The 21,285-nt window shown below is 42.2% G+C and overlaps 1 protein-coding gene across 10 annotated transcripts in view; it reads right to left on the bottom strand.

The window, feature by feature from the left end:
* srcin1a (SRC kinase signaling inhibitor 1a) overlaps positions 1–21,285 on the bottom strand; it is a 111,926-nt gene that overhangs the window by 85,652 nt on the left and 4,989 nt on the right. For 7 of the 10 annotated variants that reach the window (XM_053852756.1, XM_053852762.1, XM_053852759.1 and 4 more), the window contains exon 1: positions 1,934–2,392. The exons of the other annotated variants lie outside the window; for them this stretch is intronic. In XM_053852756.1, coding sequence (XP_053708731.1) covers positions 1,934–2,060 — 127 coding nt within the window. In that variant the 5' untranslated portion in view covers positions 2,061–2,392. Of the gene's footprint in view, positions 1–1,933; positions 2,393–21,285 lie in introns of those variants that run through there. 10 annotated transcript variants of the gene reach the window in all.

Raw genomic sequence — 21,285 nt, forward strand, 5'->3', positions numbered from 1 at the left:
TTCCACATCCGTCATGCACCACGCTTCCTCAACAGCATTTTTGGTTTGAAGTCTTACGCTGCATTTTTCTGTCTGAGGATTGAATGGTTGAGATAAAAAAGAAAATAAATCTAATGTTTACTTTTTGTTTCCCTTGGTGTGAATACTAAACAATGCTAGAAGTCCAACATCATCAAAAATACTGAATTAGCTACAGGAAAATCCTGCTACCATCCAAGTAAAGCGACAGAGCCAATAAACCTCTTGTGCTCACCCGGTCACACCTCCTCTAACACGGCAGAGTTGTGTGAAAGACTTTTGTACAATGACACCATAATTTGTCATAATAAATGGCACTCCTAAAATATGACTACTTTTATATTTGTATTACTAACTATATTATTAAATTACTGATACTACTCACAGAAACAAATCAGATGCCATGGATACATTTTTGCATTTATCAAAATTCGAAAGGAGAAACCACTGAGTTGCTCTTTGGGTGCAAGTGACTACCCGATTATTCTTTATTTACTTTGATCAGTAATAGTTGGCTGAAAATATGATTTCAGATTATTATTATTATTAGTAGTAGTAGTCGTAATAAATAGCTGCATAAGAAAATTAAAAAGCCAAAACGAAAACATGCCATAAAAACAGTCACATTGATCTCTGATACGTTGATCCTTCTGATGGAAGGTAAAGTTTTACTGTGCGAAAATGTTTGCCGCCTCACAACCACCAATATCAACATTATGTCAGTATATTAAAGCCAAGTGGTTAACACTTCCGCCTTGCAGCAAGAAGGTTGCGGGTTGGACCTTTCTGCACTCTGCCCTGAGGTGTGTGTGTGTGTGCCGGACTGGCGACCTGTCCAGGATATATTCCTGCCTCAGGCCCAATGACCGCAACCCTGAACAGAACTAAGCGGTGGTTGACTAACTAATAAGACAAAGCAAACGGACTGGGCTCGCCAGTTTAGGATGCTTTGCACATTCGCTTCAACTCAGAGTGAAAGTGACGTCAATGGCAGAAACGTTTTTTTTTGTCAGCCATTTTATTTTGGCCTTCAGGGGAACAGAATGGTGAATGTGGTATTTTTAGACAGCCTTTCTCAGAAATCATGATAAATCATTGCATTTAACTGAAGAGTGGAAGAGAAGGAATCAGTGTTGGAGTACACCCTGAAAACAGGGTCTTTCTGACCCAAAAAGCAGATAAAAGCAGACTATTATTGTGAAAAGGATAGAAGTCCTTACACAAATAATGCATCGATTACACTGAAATGACTGTTTGATTTGCGGTTCTCACACTGTACAAGTTTCCCGCAACCAGACTCCAGATTTCATCTCTCCTAAGGGTTCGGCCCAGTGTGCTGCATTTCCCTTTGAAATTTTATTTAGGTGTCACATTGTCGATGCTCATTTTACTGGCAGTAACGGAGTCTTTGTTCTTCCTCCGAGTTTCCTTTCAAAATCTTTTGAACATTTTCAATGCATTGGATAAAGCTAATTAGCCTGCCTGTCTCTGCCTTCCTTGCCTTTAAAGAAGAGAAAGACAGATGTTGATATTAAAAGGGTGTAGGAGGGAAACAGGAAATTGCACATCCCTCTTCCATTTCTTCGCGGTGATCAATCACAGTTCACAGTCATGTGTGTTAGCCAGTACTTAACGTCACAAATGATCCATCTTACAGCAGCTGATGCACACAAAGCTTCAAGTGGGCAAAATAAATGTGCACATTCAAAGGAGCCGTAATGATGGAGCGAGAACGACAAGAAAAATAAAGTGGCTAAATGATTTACGAGCGGAAACAAAGCTTGCCATTTGTTTGTTTAGACAAATGTTGCTCAAAAGTAATGGATTAAAACAAAGCTTTTTGGTCAGTGGGAGAATGCAGTTACTAGAGGCACTTCTGTTCTGCGCAAGGTTCCCTTCCGACGGAGCAGCTTACCTTCCTCAGCGTCCTTGCATCCTAGCACCAACACCTGGCTGACTGATTCCCCATCAGATATGAACACCTGGTAATCCTCACCAAATAACCCCTCCCCCTCCACTGCCAGCAAACACCCTTGATCCATTGCAGGTCTACGTCCTCAAACAAACCTACAAATCCAATGGAGTCAAGGACGATTCAGCGCGACAACGTTGTCTACATCGCTTCCCTCCCACCGACACATCACGCCCCAGTGGCTGTGCTCAACTTGGATATAGATGACACGGTGAACACACACAAAAAGACTTCCACTAACAGCATCCTCTCTTATGCTCTCACACAATCCCAACTATACATCTGCACTCTTCACCAAAAGCATGCTTATTCACAGTCAGGACTGGAGACAAGCGCTGGAGGCTGCAGAAGCACTTCCCTTCCCCTCTGCTCCACACTTTCTCTCCCCGCTCCATCTCGCTTTGCCCATCTCTGAGCCGCTTCGTCTGAATGGGTTTCTGTGAAAGGCCTGAGATGAAAAGCCTCTGCTCAATGTGATTGCAGAAAAGAAGCTCAAGGTGCTGCCAAAATTGCTGTGTCCCACTGACTCCGCCCTCAAGAGGCGCTCGGCAGTGTTTCTGCAGAAGGAATCGGTCATTGTTGCCTCTTCTAGTGAGAATCCAGGAGACGGGGGCATATTGGATGCTGGAGATGGCGGTGCTAGGTAGAGGGGTGCAGGGGTTGAGAGAATGCATCCCTACCTTCTCGCCCAAAACCACCTGAACTGAACTGGGAAAACAAGATCCCGGCCTAACAAGTGTCTCTGTCGTTCCTCAAAATGATCGTCTAGCACTCCATGTAACCCCGAGGTTTGTACTCAAACTGCATGTGGAAGTGAGTGTGGGTGCCATGGTGACGTGTGCAGCGAGACAGAAGGGGCTGTTGCTCAGGAGAGCGTGGTAGGTTCGAGGACAGCAAAGCTGTTTCCAATTCACAGCCCTCTCATCTCCTAGATGGGGCTGGAGACAAACTGATCACAAGATCGACGTGGAGCTGAAAAGTGGCCAATTACCAGTGAGCAGAGGAGGATCGCTGGGCTTGTCGCAATACACTTTCGACGACACAGTAATTCTGAGGGAACATTGTTCTTATCTTGGCCATCCATTATTGAGAGTGCACTACATCCATTTACAATCACATTAACAGGAACCGCCCAAAACGAAACACAATGGCAAAGACACGCTTCCTTTATGGAGTGACTGCGTCCTGAAATGCTTGCGAGCCTATTCAGCAGCCGATGAAAAGCCATTTAGACTGATTGTATCTGCGCTGTGGTTCATCCTTACACAACCCCAGACACATTCTCACTCCCAAGGTGTAAAATATTGACCGTCGCCAAGTGGAATTTTGCCAATGTTGCCACTTTAGGCTTATTGATGGTTGAAAAGATAAGTTGGAGCTAAGTACATGATGTCGGGGATGAGGGTGAGCGCTCATCGTTGCTTTATTTGAGATGCTACACTATATATATATATATATATATATATATATATATATATATATATATATATATATAACAAAATAAAATGAGTCCAAAGACTTGAGGTACTAATGCTGTGTAACCTCAGAAGTCGGCCCTGGGAAGGATGTCATAGTCCAGTTTAGCAATGTCAGAAACTAAGATGGTGACATCCAGGCTTTTAGCTAGGAGGGCGTCTGCAAAACATGAAAAATGGACGTCCGATTCTCAACCGTAGCTTGGCCACCAGATGCCGCCAAGGTGCATTAATTGAAAGTCTCCGGAAGCCATGTTGGATTGTGTACTTGGAGTGTTGAAGGTTCCTCGGCTGTGCGATTCGGAAATGGCGTCACCATAATTATACCAAGTGACAGTTTACAGTCCTTCAAGAGAGAAACCCTCCGGAGCACCACCCCATTACTGTACCCCCAAGAAGCGCAGCCAATGGAAGTAGGAAATGATGCTAGTTAGTAACTTGCCAACCGTCGAGGAGCTACGCCTTCGGAGTGAGCGAGTCTTGCCCTAGAATATGGCCAAATGCTTCCACAACGTCATTTTCTCAAAGACTTTGTGGGAGTTTACCCTGAAATATACACTGTATAACTACCCCTTTTGTACGCATTGGTAGCCACAGGTTTCGGAAATATTCAACTGTGCAGGTTATTATCCGTGGTATGACTGAGTCAGGAATCTTTTTCACATGATGTCAAGGTCAATGGAAGACTTTATAAGGAGCAAGTGAAGCTCACTGAGGGTGATTTGCTGCCAGGGTTTAATGTGGCTCAACTGGCAGGTGAACTGACTTTTACCAGTCCAGACTTTTATGGATAAATGAAAGCTACTGTTATGGACCGAGAGTGAAGGTGGAGGGTAAAATGGGGAGTCCAGGCCGAGGTCTAAAATGATGGGTACAAGTTTTGAGATTAGATGAAGAAAGGGCTGCGTTACAATAATTCTGTGAGACCATAGATGACGCAACGCCTCAGCAAGTAGAACAAAACTGCCTGCTTGAGTATCCATGATACTAAAGGAGAACTAAATGAACGAGTCTACACAGGCTCTGAAAAATGCCTGAGAAAAGATGTTAAATCTATATCCCTCCCTCTTTGAAGAGAGGAAGTCGCGGATCATTTGCCGTCTGCGGGTAAATGCCACCAGAAAGGATGAGTACAGAATCAATACGCGGGCGAACTTTAAACATTGTTTACCTGGGTTGCTCTTTGGAATCTGTCAAATGGATCTTGAAAGATTCAGCACTCACAAAGAGCTACATTTTCCTCAGAGCCTTCTGTTCATTTTTTCTATTTCCCACCAAAAACTAACAGTCTATTTGATGGCTGGGCAGAACCAGATCACATTCTCCAACCGTATCTCTGCAATGCTGTTCTCCTCACTAGCATCTCCGTCACACTAATGCCATGTCCTTGTCTCTACTATATTAAGCTGTGGATCAATAAGGAAGAATAACGTTGCTGTAATGTGACCTCACAGCAACTGTTGTACAAGGATGAATACGTAATTTTAAGACCTCCCCGAGATGCGGCCGCACCAGGGATTAAAATCAATCAAATGTGACAGAAAAGGAATTGAGAGGGGAGCCATGTTTATGACGCCTGTGTTTCTGCCATGTCCCAGTAAATTTGATTAGCAGAGAGCAGAAGCAAGCTGGAGTAAAGAGAGAAAACACAGGCATTCTTGGTGAACACCAGGCTTTATGGGGCAAAAGTCTCATGAATAACAGCGGCAGACGCACAAACACATTTGCACAAGCAGGGAAAGACCACCGTTTACAGCCTTCTATAAACATTTCAAAAGTGACTGATCACAAATGAGGGTGTGTCAAACTCAAGGCCCGTGGGCCAAAACAGAAGTACCAAGTCATTTTAGGTGACCCGCAAGAGCGCCAAATACGGTGGCAGTAATGTAACTGAACAGCGCACAACTAACTCACCCAAAACTAGAGTGCCACATGTGAACATGTGGGTGGTGAAGCAGTGGCGGCCCTACACTCAATGACCCATACACCGACTCCCCCCAAAAAATATAACCAAGCAAACAAGCAAACAAATACAAAACTGAATTAGACTTGAATAAAAAAAAAAGTATTTTTGAAATATATCAACAAAAATAAAATGTGCCCTTTCTGGCTTTTCTTCAAATTCTTCAGCTATGTCTGCAAAACAAATTTGCTGCCCAATTGAAGAGTTTAAATAGAAGGCAGCGCGGCAGGAGATGACTGGAGTAGAGTGACGCGTGGCTGCGCGAGCTTCAGCTACACAGCGGAAGTAAAAAAAAAAACTCCTAGAGTAATCACAGTCTGCAATGGAGAAGTCGTGTGTGTAACCTGATGTGTGTTCCTCGGGCTGAGCCGATGTCTGCGATGAGCACAAACCTGATATCAGCTCAGTTTTGTAACTCGCGACGATGTGTGGATTTCTCTTCAACTTCCTTCACTCATGTCGTTTTGATCATTGGTTCTCATAAGTAGACCTGATTTACTGGTTTACAAAGACAACATGACAACCACATTAGCAACCGTTAGCATGGTTGCTAAGTGAGTTGGGGCTCCCGACTGCGACCAAAAGTGCCACTCCGTATTTCATATACTCCACATCTATCATTCTTGTGAGACATAGACAACACAATCCCCTGAATATTCAATTTTATCCAGAAACTTGCGAGTTTAATTCAAAACCTGCCAAAGGAAGCGTGTTGCCGATGATGACAGCTCCATGACGGTGAGGGCGTTGAAACATTGTTCTGACGTGCTGATTCTGGACCTCTGAAGTGAAACTAGTCAGCACCATCGCTGTCAATAGAGAGTTCAATAACAGTCCGAAACGGCTTCTTGCTCCCTGTCAGCTGCGTTTGTTCTTCCACTACAGTAAAAGGAACCGGAAGGACTGAAGAGTTCACAGCGGCACCCCTACGCTCTGCATGTGTCCGCAGTCAAGAACAGCGAGTTAGAGTGACAGCTGTGTGTTTCACTTACACCTGAGTAATGCGGCGGTCCAGCTGCGTGCGGCAGTAGCGATGGTGCAAAAAAATAAAAAATGCGCCACCATCTACTTTTTATATATAGATTGCAGCCACCGGTTTCGCCCGTACCTAAAACAGTCATGTCATGAACCACAGATATGAGTACAGCACCGGTGCTTTAGTAACGGAAGTATTTTACTATTTGACTAACCAAAGCAACATGGTAGCTGAAGCCCCAGTGAGTGTCACACAGAACAAAACTCAGCGAACATAGTTGGGGTGGGTTTGGGATAACTTTCATCTCATATCTAGTCACTTCACCGCTATGGGTGCACCAACCAATCACGGATTCCATTTATGTCGAGGAATCACAGATCATTTTATATGAAACAGATTTGATGTACCAATCTTTTTTTTTGTTTTTTTTACTTGCACCAATGTCTGAAAGTCAGTCACTGGCGTGAGAGAGGGCAGCCCACCAGGTGGCGCAACAGTCAGGAGCTGGCTCTAGCAAGAACGTCAACCAAAAATTTGGACTTCATGTAAGGCTAACATAAGCTAAGGGTGAGTCACAGTGAGGTCACCTGAACTCACCAATCCAAAACTAGCAAAGGTACAATGTAGCTTGGCTGGAGAAAACAATTAAGAAAAAAAAGTTGCCAGTCTGGTGAAAAGCAAAAGTACCTTTATGCAAGAAAAACTTGCCTACAACTGCAATAAGTACCCTGCTAATTCTTATTATTTGTCATTGATATTGGACAATTACAATTTATTTTATAAAATAATATTTAGCTTTTAGGAGCCGTTATCCTGAAAGACGTTGGTTCTTTCTAGATGAATATATTACTGTTTTAATAGTTCGTTTTTTTGCACTTTATTTCCTGTTTACTTTATAATTTACTCCATTCAAACACGTATGTATAAGCAAATCGGAGTTTGACATCCAACATTACAGCTACATGTTGAATTTCGATTCTAAAGCAAGAAAATGAGCTGATTTCAAAGCTTGTGAGAAATAGATTTAACATTGCAAGCGGCAGGCTTGAAGGTGCTTGCACTACTACAGTACCAGTGAAAAATACATTCAAGAAAAAGCATGTTATTTTTACTCCCTTGGACTGAAAACGCCGAAAGTAGTCTTCTGTGTTCCACTCAATGGAAAAGAGAGAAGCGTAGAAAAGGGCTGATGTAACAGTTACAAACTACACCACAGGGGGAAAGCATCACAGTCGATGAGAACCCTGTGTTAACCCCATCAATCACACAGAGCAATCTATTTTTACCCCCAGTCCAATTAAAGCAATGGCGTGTCAGAGAGTGAAGATTCAAATGATGATTTGGATGGTGACTGACTGACAGGGCTCGTGATGAATGAGGCGCAGGTGTGGCGTCTTTAGTTGGTGTCAACATGCAAGAGAGCGACCGCACCTCTGCAGATGATCTCGCACTGAAGATGCGGAAGACGACAGCCACTTCTGTCAAGTGCCTACTTTTTATTGTTGATCACAGCAAGACTGAGCCCGCACCAAAAACTATTTTCACATGTAAATATACAAGTGACATATTCTCCTATACAATAGCGGCAGTGTAAAATAACCCAGTATGAGGCTCATGCATTGGAGCTCTGATGCAGGAGGAGGTTGATGCCAGTATCCGTGTGTGGGAGTGAAATCTGAGGAACATTCACTGCAAAATTATTTTCAAGAGTCACGACCTCTGCACAAGCATAAAAAGATAAACGTGTCGGAATACTGTCAAAATTATTTTGCTCTTTTGATGATGATTTTAACTTAAAAATACTATCAAAATATGGTTGTAGTATGGACTTGAAAATGACAGAAAAGGAGAAACATTGCTTCAACAGAATGCACTTAAATTAGAATTGGGTTTGAAAAAAAAAAGGTTTGACTGATGGAAGGAAATTACAGAAAGATAGAGGTTGACAGCTGATAATAAACATCCGCAATTTAGATCGAACTCTACTGGGGAAAAAGCTTAGCTAGTCAGTACATCTGTGATTTCAACTAGTTAAAAAGTAGGTGATGAATTGTGCCGCAGGTTGGGAAAAATCTTATCATCTTCTTCTGACCTTGTATTTATGTTATAGAGAACAGAATTTGAGTTGCATGGCCACATTAAAGTGCCATCTAAATTAATATTGGATATCAGATTGAGCCAAACCAAATAACTTGCCATTGACACTGAACAAAAACTGAAACACTGGGAGCATCATCCATTCTTTAAAGACGATACATCATTTTTTTCCAGACACATTGTCACAGCTAATAGAATATTTAAACTGCATACAAGAAAAATTATTTCCAATTACATTTGCTTTTCACAGCTTCCAAATTCTCATTTTCTAATGGGGCAACACATCATAATTGCTTTCCGTCGCTCAGGAAATGAACATTAATAGGCCCAATTTTAGTAATCTCAGCGCAAGTAACTGCATAACTGTCATTTTAAACTCCATTAGTCCACTACTGAATTTAAACATCTCCAAATTGTTTAGCTCACATGCATTTCCCTGTTGCTTGGCATTCTATTTTCATCACCATTACACTGGATATTTTCTAACTAGATGTCTGTATTTCAAGTCAACAGGCTGGACGATGATCTGAAACACCATTTTCTTTGCTGTGCATGGACTGAGCCAGAGACAGACAAGACACTACAAAATCCTGACTGCCCATGAACTCTTTCATTCATAGCATAAAGGGAAGAAAAGATGGTTATTCTCCAGCCTGGCATGTTCAGCTGAGAGCAGCACAAGCAGAGGGATGACTATAGAAAGGCAGCATCATTCACAGCACAGCGCCGACGCACTGTCTCTCTCCGACCTTCCTCGGTTAAAGCTCTTCACAAACACCTCATCTATTGTAGGAAATGATTATCTCGCTAATCTGCTGCGCACATTTCCCTCAATCGCGCATGGATTAGGAGAGGATCCAGAGGTTCCACCAGAGGGAGGAAACAGCTTGGCTTGATGCAAGATATTACTAACATTTTGAGGTGAATAAGATACGAATCTGTCCCTCAAATGAAGCAAAATAATCTTACATTTTTTTTTTTTTTTTATTCTGTTGAAACTGAAGAAAATATGAATCAATAGTGCCATTAAGAAGTCTATGTTTAAAAGCAATTCAAACATATATTAAAGCAAACAATCTTATGACGTATTTTCAGCATGAGAAAATGTGACTTATTTAATGAAAAGTACATTATTCACCAATTTCAAGTAGTATTTCATAGTAATGTGTAGATGAGGCACTGTATCATGAAACATGGTAGCTGTATCCAAATTTTCAGAGGCCACGAGATGGATCTCTTGGTTTAGAAAGGATGTAAGACAATGATCCCCAACCTTTTTAGCCCCGGTTTTATATCAGACAATATTCTCACGGACCGACTTCTAAGGTGCGTAGCCAATAAATCAGTGCCAAATGTCCCACAGGTCGCTATTGGTCCGTGGCGTGGTGGTTGGGGAACTCTGATGTAATGTGTCTTTGAAATCTTTTTGTGGCAGACAGTGCCATCTGGTGGCCCCAGAAATTTAGGACACTGTTTCATGAAACCTCCCTCAAACCAATAGAACAAATTGAAACCAACATAACAAATTCATCCAAATAACTTGTGAGTAAATGTTCTTCTTGTTTTTGCGCACAAATTCTTGATACAATGTGACGTCATAACCAAAGCATACAAGACGAAGGAGAGTAAATGAGAATGACTGACAAAAAAAGTTCAGAATAGAAGCACAAGAAATGTTCCGTGCCTTTTTTGAGTTCACTCATCATTTATTATAAAACCTTAAATTAGAAAGACCCTCCTAGAACGACCCAGATGCCATAAAGACGGGTGTGAAATGGTGGGCTCCACATGGCAGCAACAACACTTCAGTGACTCGGCCCTGCTTTTTCATTTGTTTTCTAGTAGACCCACAGCACAGGAGCAATGTGTTTGCCCAAAAAGACGCAAATAAAAAAAGACGTGTAAACATGACACAAAATGGAATATGTAGCCAAACGTGCTCCAAAGGGCAACTTCTGAGGAGAGAATGAAACAGCCCACTTACTGTCCAACAGGCTGCATAATCCATGTAGAGAACAGAACTGGCTGCAACCACCAGCAGTGAACTAACAGGGAAGCAGGATTAAGCAGAAGCTGAATCACATACGAGGAGGAAACTCCCTCCGTCTGTGACAATTCTATTTTGAGACATGTTGGAGACCACAGGTGGGACACGTCATATTTGGATGAAACAGATTCAAGTGATTAAGTCTGAAGGTCGTCGTACGCAGAGTAAAAAACCTGCATAATAGAGTATAATAAACAGGAAGAGTCACTTGCGAACCAACATGGCCACAGCATAATAGACGACCACGATTGAGAGAGCTTGAATCAAATTCAAAACTGGCATGTAAAAAAGGAAATCTGCACCTCAAACACACACAAAACCCTTTTGCTTCCCTGCACAAGGTGAGACTTTTCCTTACACCACGCTGCATTAACATGCTGTCCTACAACTGTTTTGGCTTACAAGCGCTTAAAAACAAACCAGAACGGACTGCAAATGTCGGCAGGATCAAAAAAGATATATTTTTCTCACCACCTCCGTTCGGTGAATCCAAGGCCTCAGTGGGGATGTGAATCTGAGATACAACTTTCTGCCCTTGACGTATTTCACCACCGATGTTGCTGATGAGAATAGGGAAAGCTAAACTGAACACTTGTCAATGAAGGATTTTAATAAGCTGAGGGTCTCACATTTGCCTTCATCCAACCATGTAACAGCCTCTTGGGGTCTTATGTTGGGTTGAGACATTGCTGTCAATAAAGCAGCCCATTTTTCTTCTATATATTACTAGTGTTCCACTCGAGACCACCAAACAAGACAGTGCTGAGACTGAGACCTGACCATACACCAAGACACAGAGGGTCTGAGACCGAGTCCACCAGGACACATGAGGGGGTCTGACCAAGACAGAGACCAAACTATACAATAAATGGATCGCAACTCGGTCTGTGACCCTCCAAGTCTGGTCTTGACTTGTGCTCTGGTCTCAGACTCGACCTCAGGTGTGGTCATCTCTGCCTCTGTCAAACCTCACAGCTGAGAAGAACAGATAGACAGGCATCAAAAACATCCAATAATAAGTTGCCTGCCCCAGCAAAACAGCGTTGACCGCCCTCATATGGATGTTACTGGAAAGCATGAGGATGGGAGCTGAACTATTCCATCAAACTGACCTCGAGCAGTGGCCACACACAAAGGTGGGAAAATGTACATGACAATACTGAAAGTAAGAAAATAGTTTGAAAATAAAATACAAAAATATTTTTACAGACATAAAACATAGCTACGCATTAACCCATTCATGCACAAATTATTATTCCCTACTTTATCATTATCACTCCTTTGGCATGAAAACATATGGTATAGTATCGTTCAGACATTTAATTGTGGCATAAATATGATTTATTAGATTCATAAGCCGATGTGATAACAATTGATCTGGGATCCACTGATCTTGTCGTGCTTCGCTCTAACACCAAGTACTTTGCTCAAGACAACAACAAGGCTGAAATAGGCATTTTTAAGAAAATAATGTTAAGACTCAAGCAGCTTTATGTTCATGGAAGGGTTAAGAACACTCACAGATGATGTACTTGTGGAGACATTTACTATCCATCCATCTATGGCTCGACTGTTTACTACTGGGAATTGGTGCCTATACAACCCACTTTGTGTTTAAGTGTGTCCATAGCGTGGGTGCACTACACAGGTAGTGGAGGAAACAGGCTGCCCAATCTGGATCAAGAAGCCATGCAGTGTTTAAGCTCCTCACAGACAAGATCCAGGTTCCATCCACCTTCCTGAGTTGTAGATATGATAAAGGCAGCCATAAAAAAACTCCTCAGGCAAAGCAGGTGTTGTAAGGGTTATGTTCTGGGTTATGAGCTGTATAATTGTGCTGCTGAATTAGTGTTAAATACAGCTGAAGTCATGTTCAGCGTGCAGCAGAGTCGAACCTATTCCTGGGTCAGATGCACAAAAGTAGCCATAAACCATGCAGGCAAGAGTGTGAAAACAGGCCTCTACTAACTGGACCACACAAATGGATGAATGATTTGTGAATGAAAATCCAATACAGCAGTGGCAATAAAAGCTCGAAACTTCCTGATCAGCGTTTTTCTGTCACCTGTTTGGCTTTATCCCTCGATGTAACTTTTTATATTTACTGTGGAGTAGAGGACTGAATACTAATCCACAGGAAAACAAAGGTTTGCGTCTGGCAGTCGACTCATCCAGCAGAAAATGTGCAATTCAAGCGAGACCTACGTTTTAAAGCTTCAACGTCCTATTTCGAGAAGAGAAAGCAAAGAGGGAGATGTTTCTTTCTCTGAAATGTGACTCGCTGCTGAGAAGAGAGCAAAACAAAGTTAGTAGTTATGAGGGATTAAAGGCAACATTGGCAAAGACGTGGGGACTTTGCGCAGCGGAGAACAACTAATGAAACCAGAAATATACAATGGAACCCCCCGGTGTGCCGTCCCCACTCCACGTTCCTCGGTTTCTGAATATCGAAGGCTTTGTTGCCGAGTGCGAGTCGCTAACTTGTGAAGTAGGAATAAGTAATTGATGCCGACTAAATGAGCTGATGGGACCAACAATGCAAAACGATTTTTGGAGCAGATTTGCTGATCTTTTGCAGAAAGTGCGGCGCAAGTTTACCGGGAAATTCCTGTGTATTTCTGTTCCTGGGTCAAAGTGAGGTTGTGATGCTTCAGTCAGCCGTGTGCATGTGCACTTGATCCGACTGAAGTCAGAAGCAGCTACTCTACCACTGCAAATGGACCTGAAGGTTGCTTTTAGTCACCATAAATTCCAGACTATCGAGCGCACCGGAATATTAGCCACACCCACTACATTTAAAAAGGGAAATAGATCTAATGGCAGAATAGAAGTGTTTTTATGTTATGTTACAATGAGTGCGGATGACTTCCACCCACATGCTAATGGTAAGTGTAGTGAGTAACTATTTAAATTAAATTCTATAAATCTGATATCAAATATTGAAATGTGACAAATTAATTATAAAATATGTAAAATAATTAGGTATATTTTTAGTCAAGCACCACCTATAATAACAACAACAACAACAACAATAATAATAATAAAAAATAGGAGAAGAAACACTTCATTTAATATCCTAAGTTCAAAGCAGTGCTAATGGAAATATTCATACAGAATTATTCAGCTTCAGTCTTCAGTTGTGGTGACAGCTCATGGCATCACCTGTTGGTTCCCGCAGACTTTCGGCTTTGTCAGATTCATTTCAGCAAGTAACAACTGCAATGATTACGAAGGAAAGTGTTTATTTGACGCAAGAAAGAAAGGGGTTTTGAAGATCACGCTCTTGAACTTGACTGTTAGCCTGGCAGGAATATCACAGGCGGCAGAACTTAAAAACGCATTTACCATCAATAAAAAGTTGGGATGAACTTGAAACAATGTTGCATCATGTTTTCACTTATGTTCTCTGATTCTTTGATCCATTATGTAAACCACTCTTTCAAATTCAAACTTGGAAGCGAGGCTGCTTGCAGGAGGACTTTAGAGTCCTGTAGCTTTCTATGCTACCTCTCCACAACCAGATATGCCTGGACCAGTGTGGGCCAACTCATCTGCTACCAGGGGACATGAGTGGCCAGTGACCTCCAGCGAGACTTTTAAAAGTTTTCATTGATCAGCAGGATTCCTGCAGCTAGAAAATAGTTGGAGCTGATATTTCTTCGTGATGGCTTTTGGCATCCTGGTGTGGAGGGAGGAGAGGAGATAGCAGCACCGCTGGACAAACGCTTAGTCTCTGCCTCTGGCCAAGCAGATCCACAGCAGCCAGAAGAAACCTCATGCCAAGAAAGCAGCTCCGCCTGAGCGACCCAACCAAAAACACACAAAACTCTGACCTCCGCTTGAAGGTACACGTGACGGCGCATTAATTAGAAACACTGTCCACACACAAAAGCCGCACTTGTTTTCAAACAAACACTGAAAAGGTCAGATGCTGAACGTATGGCCGGTGGGTGCGCTGTGCATGCCAAATGAGGTTAACACATTGTTTAGCTTTGGAAGAGGACTGCTAAGTGGGGTCAGATGCATGGAGTGACCATATTAACAGGGATTGGTTAGTTCCTCTGGCAAAGTGTGATAAAATAGCACAGCCTTTTTTTTTACCTACTATTTTCAGCCAGCAACCGACGATGACTCACTTGCAACATAAGAAGTGGACACTGTAAAGCAGCACAATTTCCTCATCAGAATTGTCAAGCCAGGAGTTATATTTTTTAGAGGCTGCTTACATTTCCATGAGTTCAATTCAAAGGGATTGACTTGAACTTTTCTTTCAGTGCACCAATTTCTGGTGCATTGTACAACGTGAACCATGATAGTCTGAGTCTTCCACCAGAGTATACGAAGAAGTAAAATAGATCTTGTCCATACATAAGTTGCACTGGTCTATAAGCCGCAGGTGCAGTGGTGCTGTCTGCGCCGTAGAAAGGTCAGAGGTGCTTAAATATGCACGAGAATCACTTCTAAACTAGTTTTGAAAACAGGCTTATGAAACAAACTAATGAAAACTAATGAACTCCTCACATCTTCTATTGATATTAAAGTGCTCAAAATGCGCCGTTTTCGTCCTCGTGTCTAAAGTTCTGACAGCACAGCCGGTCTCAGCTGCTGCTTCTCATATTCGGTCCTCCAGGAGATTTGTTAGCACAGCTGCGGACACGTGGGCGAAAACGCGCATTTTGAGCACTTTATGGTCAATGAAACGCCAGTGATTTTGGCAGCATCCTGGCTAAGGAACTTGGGTCAGTACCAACAAATATTTTAAGGAAAATGCAAAAACAAGAAAATATTATTTAGGTGTATATTTCTACAGGATGATAGCACAAGAACTCAAAATAAATACTAGGAAATGTTTAATTTAGGTCATCCAGAGTAGGAGCTTACGTCGCAATGAAAAAAGGCAACAGGAGCAGAGGGGAGTTCAAAATGTACTTTGAACTAATGCATCTCAAATAATGGCCGGTATGGAAAATATTTGGCTGGAGGCTTTTCTTTTTTAAATGCGTTGGAAGTTGTCCCTGTATATTACATTCATAAAAGTATGACCAATACTGGGATGTCAGGGTCATCACAGCCTCATCTAGTTACCACACACATTCACTAATAACACATTTTCACTCCATTCATTCACATTAATTCACTCTTTACATGCCACATCCATCTATCTCAAAGCAAAAATCATTCATGGAAAGGGTATGAGGAACTACTTCTGCATTATGCATCAAGCTGACATGAGAAATCAAGTAAAGAAGCAGCTTTTCCCACAGCAGATGTGATGCACGTGTACGACCCAGTAACAGATGAGCACTTATGAGAAAATATTCAGATCTGAAAATCCTGATCAAGTATTGGTAGGATTTACTCACATAACATACATATTCTTTTCTTGAATAAAAACAATGAAACAAGCACACGTTTTGTGAGGCATTCGCAGTGAAGAGTTGTGTATTTGCGGCATGTATTAATACACGTCTCCTGTCTGGAGTGGTTCGTTCTGGAACACTTGAGCCGACAGTTCACTGGTAATAACCTGGAATAATATTAGCTTAAACCTTATTTGTGGTGGCTAAGTCTAGAGTGGAAAAGAGACCAGATTAATTAATGAATAGTGAAGCCACAGTCGAGTGCACCTGCAGTATAAACTAGAGAAGAAAAAGATTATAATTATGAAAACTATAATCATATAAAATGGCAATAACTCAAGATCAAACACTAAATACAGTGTAGCAGGTTCCCAGATGTCCATGAAGCCACGCCAGTAAAGCAGATGACACGCTGATCTTCCTAATGCATTCAGCACCTGTGTCACTTATTCATCCTTTAACCCCAGCGCCTCATAACCGCGTTAGCAGTCTTGTGTGCTGCGTCGCGTTGCGCCGCGCCGCCTCCTGTTTCCTAGTAACAGTGGGAGGAAAACAGGAGCGCTGGGTGCATGAATGTATTGATTTGCAATCACATTTCTGAGCTTGAGCACATTTTGTTTCCCGCGCAGTAATGCGGAGAAAACATGCAGTCGTGTTGCGGCTTTGGATGGGATGTGACGGAGTGCGGTGCTGAAATACGTCTGTGGAAATGCTGCCGGTAAAATAGGCAAAATCACAAGATCTTTTGACGACCACTGAGGTATCGAAGCCTGTGAGTGCCAAAATTCAAATACAATAAATAAATGGAATTCATGAGGAAGTAAACAAGGGAAAATAAATGGAGATGAATGGTGATATATTTATGTATTTCCAAATGTATTGTATATTCACATTTATTTTCTAGTATTAATTTTCCCATTTCTAGATTTCAGCACTTGACCTGCACCATTGCACTATTTGTATTCATTTGAATCTGACTAAAGCAGAAACCAAGTGTGCCAAACTCAAGGCCCAGGGACCAAATCTGGCTCACCAAATGACATCATGAGGCCTGGCAGATGGGTTTGGTTGGCTCAAAATTAAATTCAATATTACAGAGCTTCAGACCAAAATGTGACCCACACACAACAGTGTGAGACCCATGTTCTAAGAAAAGATGTTTACAAAACAGGTGGAGATTATAGATGTCAAGATTCAGCCAGACACCTTCCTCCTGTTTTCGCATCATTTGTTGTGAAGGAGGACACTGCTTTGCCACTAAATATAGACATAGTTTTCTTAAATGTGATCAACAGGCATGAGGCAGCTTCAGCAGAAAATGTGTTGTTGATGCGACATGTCTGTTTTAAAGTTGTATTGAGGACATTCAAAGACATGCGTGAGGAAATCAGGCACTAGTCCCTGGCATAAAAACATGCAGTCCACAAAGTGGTCAAAGAAACGCTGTGAAAGTGGGTTCATGAAATGAAATTTATCAACAGAGAAGGAAATTTACTGGCGATTCACCCATCCTAAAATACATTCAAACCAGTTTGCAAAGGACACAGGTGAGGCAAGGAACCCTGGCGCTATATACGCAGGATTCTCAACAGGATTTCTTTTTCTCAGTGTGGGGGGGCGTTTCCACCACGGCTGACAGTGGTGGGGGGTCTCATACATACAAGAGCGGATCCGTAGGGGGCTCCTACACTGCTCAAGTCCAGGGCAGAACCAGTACCTCTATATCTACCAGCTCTATTTCAAGCGTCTCCCAGTTGGCTTCTCAACCAAGAAGAAACCACATCCAGGTTCTTTCTTTTCCAGTCACTAATAATCAAAGCTAGTGAGCATAAGTGAAAGTGAAACCTTGCTTTTTGGCTCAGCTTCATCTTCACTAGAACATACTGGGAAGACACTTCCACCTCCCGCTCCATCCTGCCCCCACTTGTGACCTCTAGATACCTGATCTCCTCCATTCTTCTCCAACCTGGAGTCGGCATTTTACCACTCATTCAAACACTCATTCAGACAACAAAGAGCCGATGCTCCTCTTTATCCACTTGGCCAGTCAAAAACATAAAGACAGAAAAAAGAACATAGAGAACAAGACCAGGAACCGAGAGCTACAAAGAGTCGAACCTTCAACTACCAGGGGCTCAGACTCTACCGTGTTAACTTTGATGCTCCACACTCCTTTAGAAACTCCGATAGGATACCACCCAAAAAATGTCCGCCACTGCAACTTATACTGTAGGTTCAACTATGGAGTAATCCTGAGTAATCTGAATCTCTTCTGAAAAAGCCAATGTCAAACACCAGCTAGAACCTTGGCTTCCTATTAATACCTCACACTGAGGAGATGGACGCCACCCAGTTTAATCGATAAGGAGACAGCGCACGCAGCATCACTTGGTCTGGAGAAATACATACAGGCCTGCCCCTGGGGATTTGACCTTTTCATACTGCCGGCACTAATAGCTTGTGGCGGAGGGTTTGCTTTCAGTGTTTCAGTGCAGAAGGTCCTGATTTTTGGGCTCAGCTGGGCTACTTTATATTGCTAACCTGCTCCTCAGCCGGTTACAAGTAATTACATGTGCATTAGTGAGCGATACAGTGGGAATTGGTTTTTCTTGTGTGAAGGGTAACTCCTAGTGGGGAAAATGAGGATGAAAATGAAATGTGAGTCACAAGGTTTCGCCGGTCCCTGCTGCTGCCGCACAGCCTTGCAAATGAGTCATAAAACACATGCAGATTTCTCAGCCTACCTAGCTACTGGCTGTGCGAGGTTAAGTGTCTTAAAAATGGCTGCCAAGTCTCTAGGCAGTTAAGTTTCTTTTAGAAAGTGACTCCAGTGAAAATTTCTCGGCTGGGCAAATGAGAGCCAGAAGAGAGGAGGGTGGAGGCGTCTTCTGAGACGAGGAGCAGAGCGAGTCAGAAACAGAAGGAAGCTGCTGCGCGCAGAATCAGCAGAGCCTCCGTGCTGTGCCATTTTTTTCCCACGTCGAGATAAGGAAAATCAAAAGTGCCTGTCCTGTTAAGAAGTTAAAATTTCATTGACCAACAAATCATCTTCCCTGAGTCTAATTCGCTGTTTTCAGGAAACCCTCGCGGCTCCTAAAACATTGAGCTCAGCTTCATTATGAGGGAAAAACAAACGTCAGGAATGAGTGTGCGGCCCGGAGGTATTAGGATCTCCCGAACTGAGACACACTCTCACGCACTCGTGACTCAGCTCGAATCACGTCGGACTCCTTCAAACCTTAATCGGTTCATAAACATCATCACCAGCAAATAGACCAGCACTTCCACAGCACAAACCCAAGCTGAGGTCCGAGAGATTAAATCGCTTTCTTATAGATCACGTTTTGTCTGGAAGCTACGGTGGCTGTAGATAAATAACTCACCACCACAAATATTCCACGAGGAAAAATGGACCAGAACATAATCATAAACAATTCATTAACAATTATTTTTGACTCACTGTCGCAGTGGATCAGGGAATAAGGAAAACATGCCTCATTTATGTATGTTTGTGCTCTCTAAATACTTACAAAAACACATTTTTAACCTGAAAAGTTGATGATCCCCTTGGAATATGTGAGCACAATTCGCCCCAGAGAACAAGTTGAAAGTGTTGTGAAGGGTACATCATTTCTGAGAAGCTACAAGCGCTGCACTCTTGAGGTCCATGTTGGCTCCTCTATTTCTCAAGGATTCTGCACATACTGTACATGTGAGCAGAGGAAGCGGAACCATAAAACCCATGATGATTTTGTAAGAACAAAATGTGACTCAAAATCCACAACAGATCCACACAAAGAGCAATTTGGTCCTTTGCAAAAGATGAAATACTGCATAAGAAAAATATGGCATTAAAATGACGCACGCATGCAAATTACTCATTTCAGAATTCTGCACTTGTCCAATTGACGTTCACACATTTCTTATACTTCAACTACGGTTGAGATATTCACAAATTTATGAGCACATGTGAGCACACGATTTCCTTGTCACATCTGGAGCCATCTGACATGCATCTGCGTCAAGCTGTGGCTCCTCAACAGAAGACATGATGAAACCAAGGAAAATTCACTGTTGACTATTTTTGAAGTCAACACTACAAGATGGCTGTTTGTCTGATATGGATTAGTTATCCTTCTATTAGGGCTAGTGAGTTCAGATCGGGCCACAAGATGAAGGGTAGTGTGGTCTGAAGGCCACATGTGGCCTAATGAAGTGAGAGTGAAACTACAAACCTGACCATCAAGAAAGATTTTTATACAATAGTTGTCTTAGAACTTCAGTCTGAATTAACTTTCCACAGCTATTGACATTGGCATAATGAACAGATAAATGTATTTAAAATAATACATATATTTGCATGCTATGGAAAATATTCACCACCTAAAAATATGCTTGTGATTTAACTACACTTTTATCTGCAGAATTTTTCTATTTTGTGGTTACTGCTTATTATTATTGTTGTTGTTGTTGTTGTTTTCCATCTATTTTAGCACAACTGTCACAGTATACAGTGCGGCATCTAGGAGTTTGCACACCTCTGGCCTACAGCAAAGGGAGTCTCTGCTCCTTCCGGTCGGTCCATGTAGTTATTTTCTGGTCCACTTTGCTTCAAGCCCTGGATCACTCAAATGCTGTATCTCCATTTAAATGATAAATAAGGATGGGACTTTCCACTAACTAAAAAAATTTGGCGAGCATTATACAGAAGGTCGCTACTACATGCCACACAAAACCTAAAGTAACTTTTGCTGCCGGTTGAAAAGCAGCGCTCTCACGGCATAGAATGTATCTTTGAAATTCACAGGCATCATATGCGAGATCTATGGCATATTTCAAGCTTCATCAGAAAATAACTCAGGTCCCATGAGGCAGAAGTAGATGAGCTTGACTTGGGCTCCCCATAGTGTCTCCATCGGTTCAGCCCATATTTGCATCAAATGAAGAGTGAAAGGAGAAAGAGAGCTTTCTTCAACAACAAACCAACAGACAAATCAATTCCAGCAGCCACAGCAGTGCCGACAGATTCTGTGTCGAGAGTCTTGCTCAAGTATCTCTTCATGACACAGGTCGTGTTTATGATCAATGACCAACTGGATCAGCTCGAAAAATACAACTCAAATATGGGAAAAATGCATTCAGTCAATGCATGTACTATATCAACTATCCACGGAGCGATACTGCCTGCAAACTTTGGGCGTGTTCATAGCAAAATCTGCCAGAACCAAATAGAACTTCAGACAGTCAGTCAGTCAGTGGAGGAGAAATGTAGCTACAACAGAGCCTAAACAAGGATTAACTACAAGAATGCAAACACAAGATAATACAGGTAGGTGCATGTAAAGTGGCTTTGAAGTGTTCAGTCGACTCTCAAAGC

The sequence above is a fragment of the Synchiropus splendidus genome, chromosome 19 (assembly GCF_027744825.2).
Source record: "Synchiropus splendidus isolate RoL2022-P1 chromosome 19, RoL_Sspl_1.0, whole genome shotgun sequence".
NCBI lineage: Eukaryota > Metazoa > Chordata > Actinopteri > Syngnathiformes > Callionymidae > Synchiropus > Synchiropus splendidus.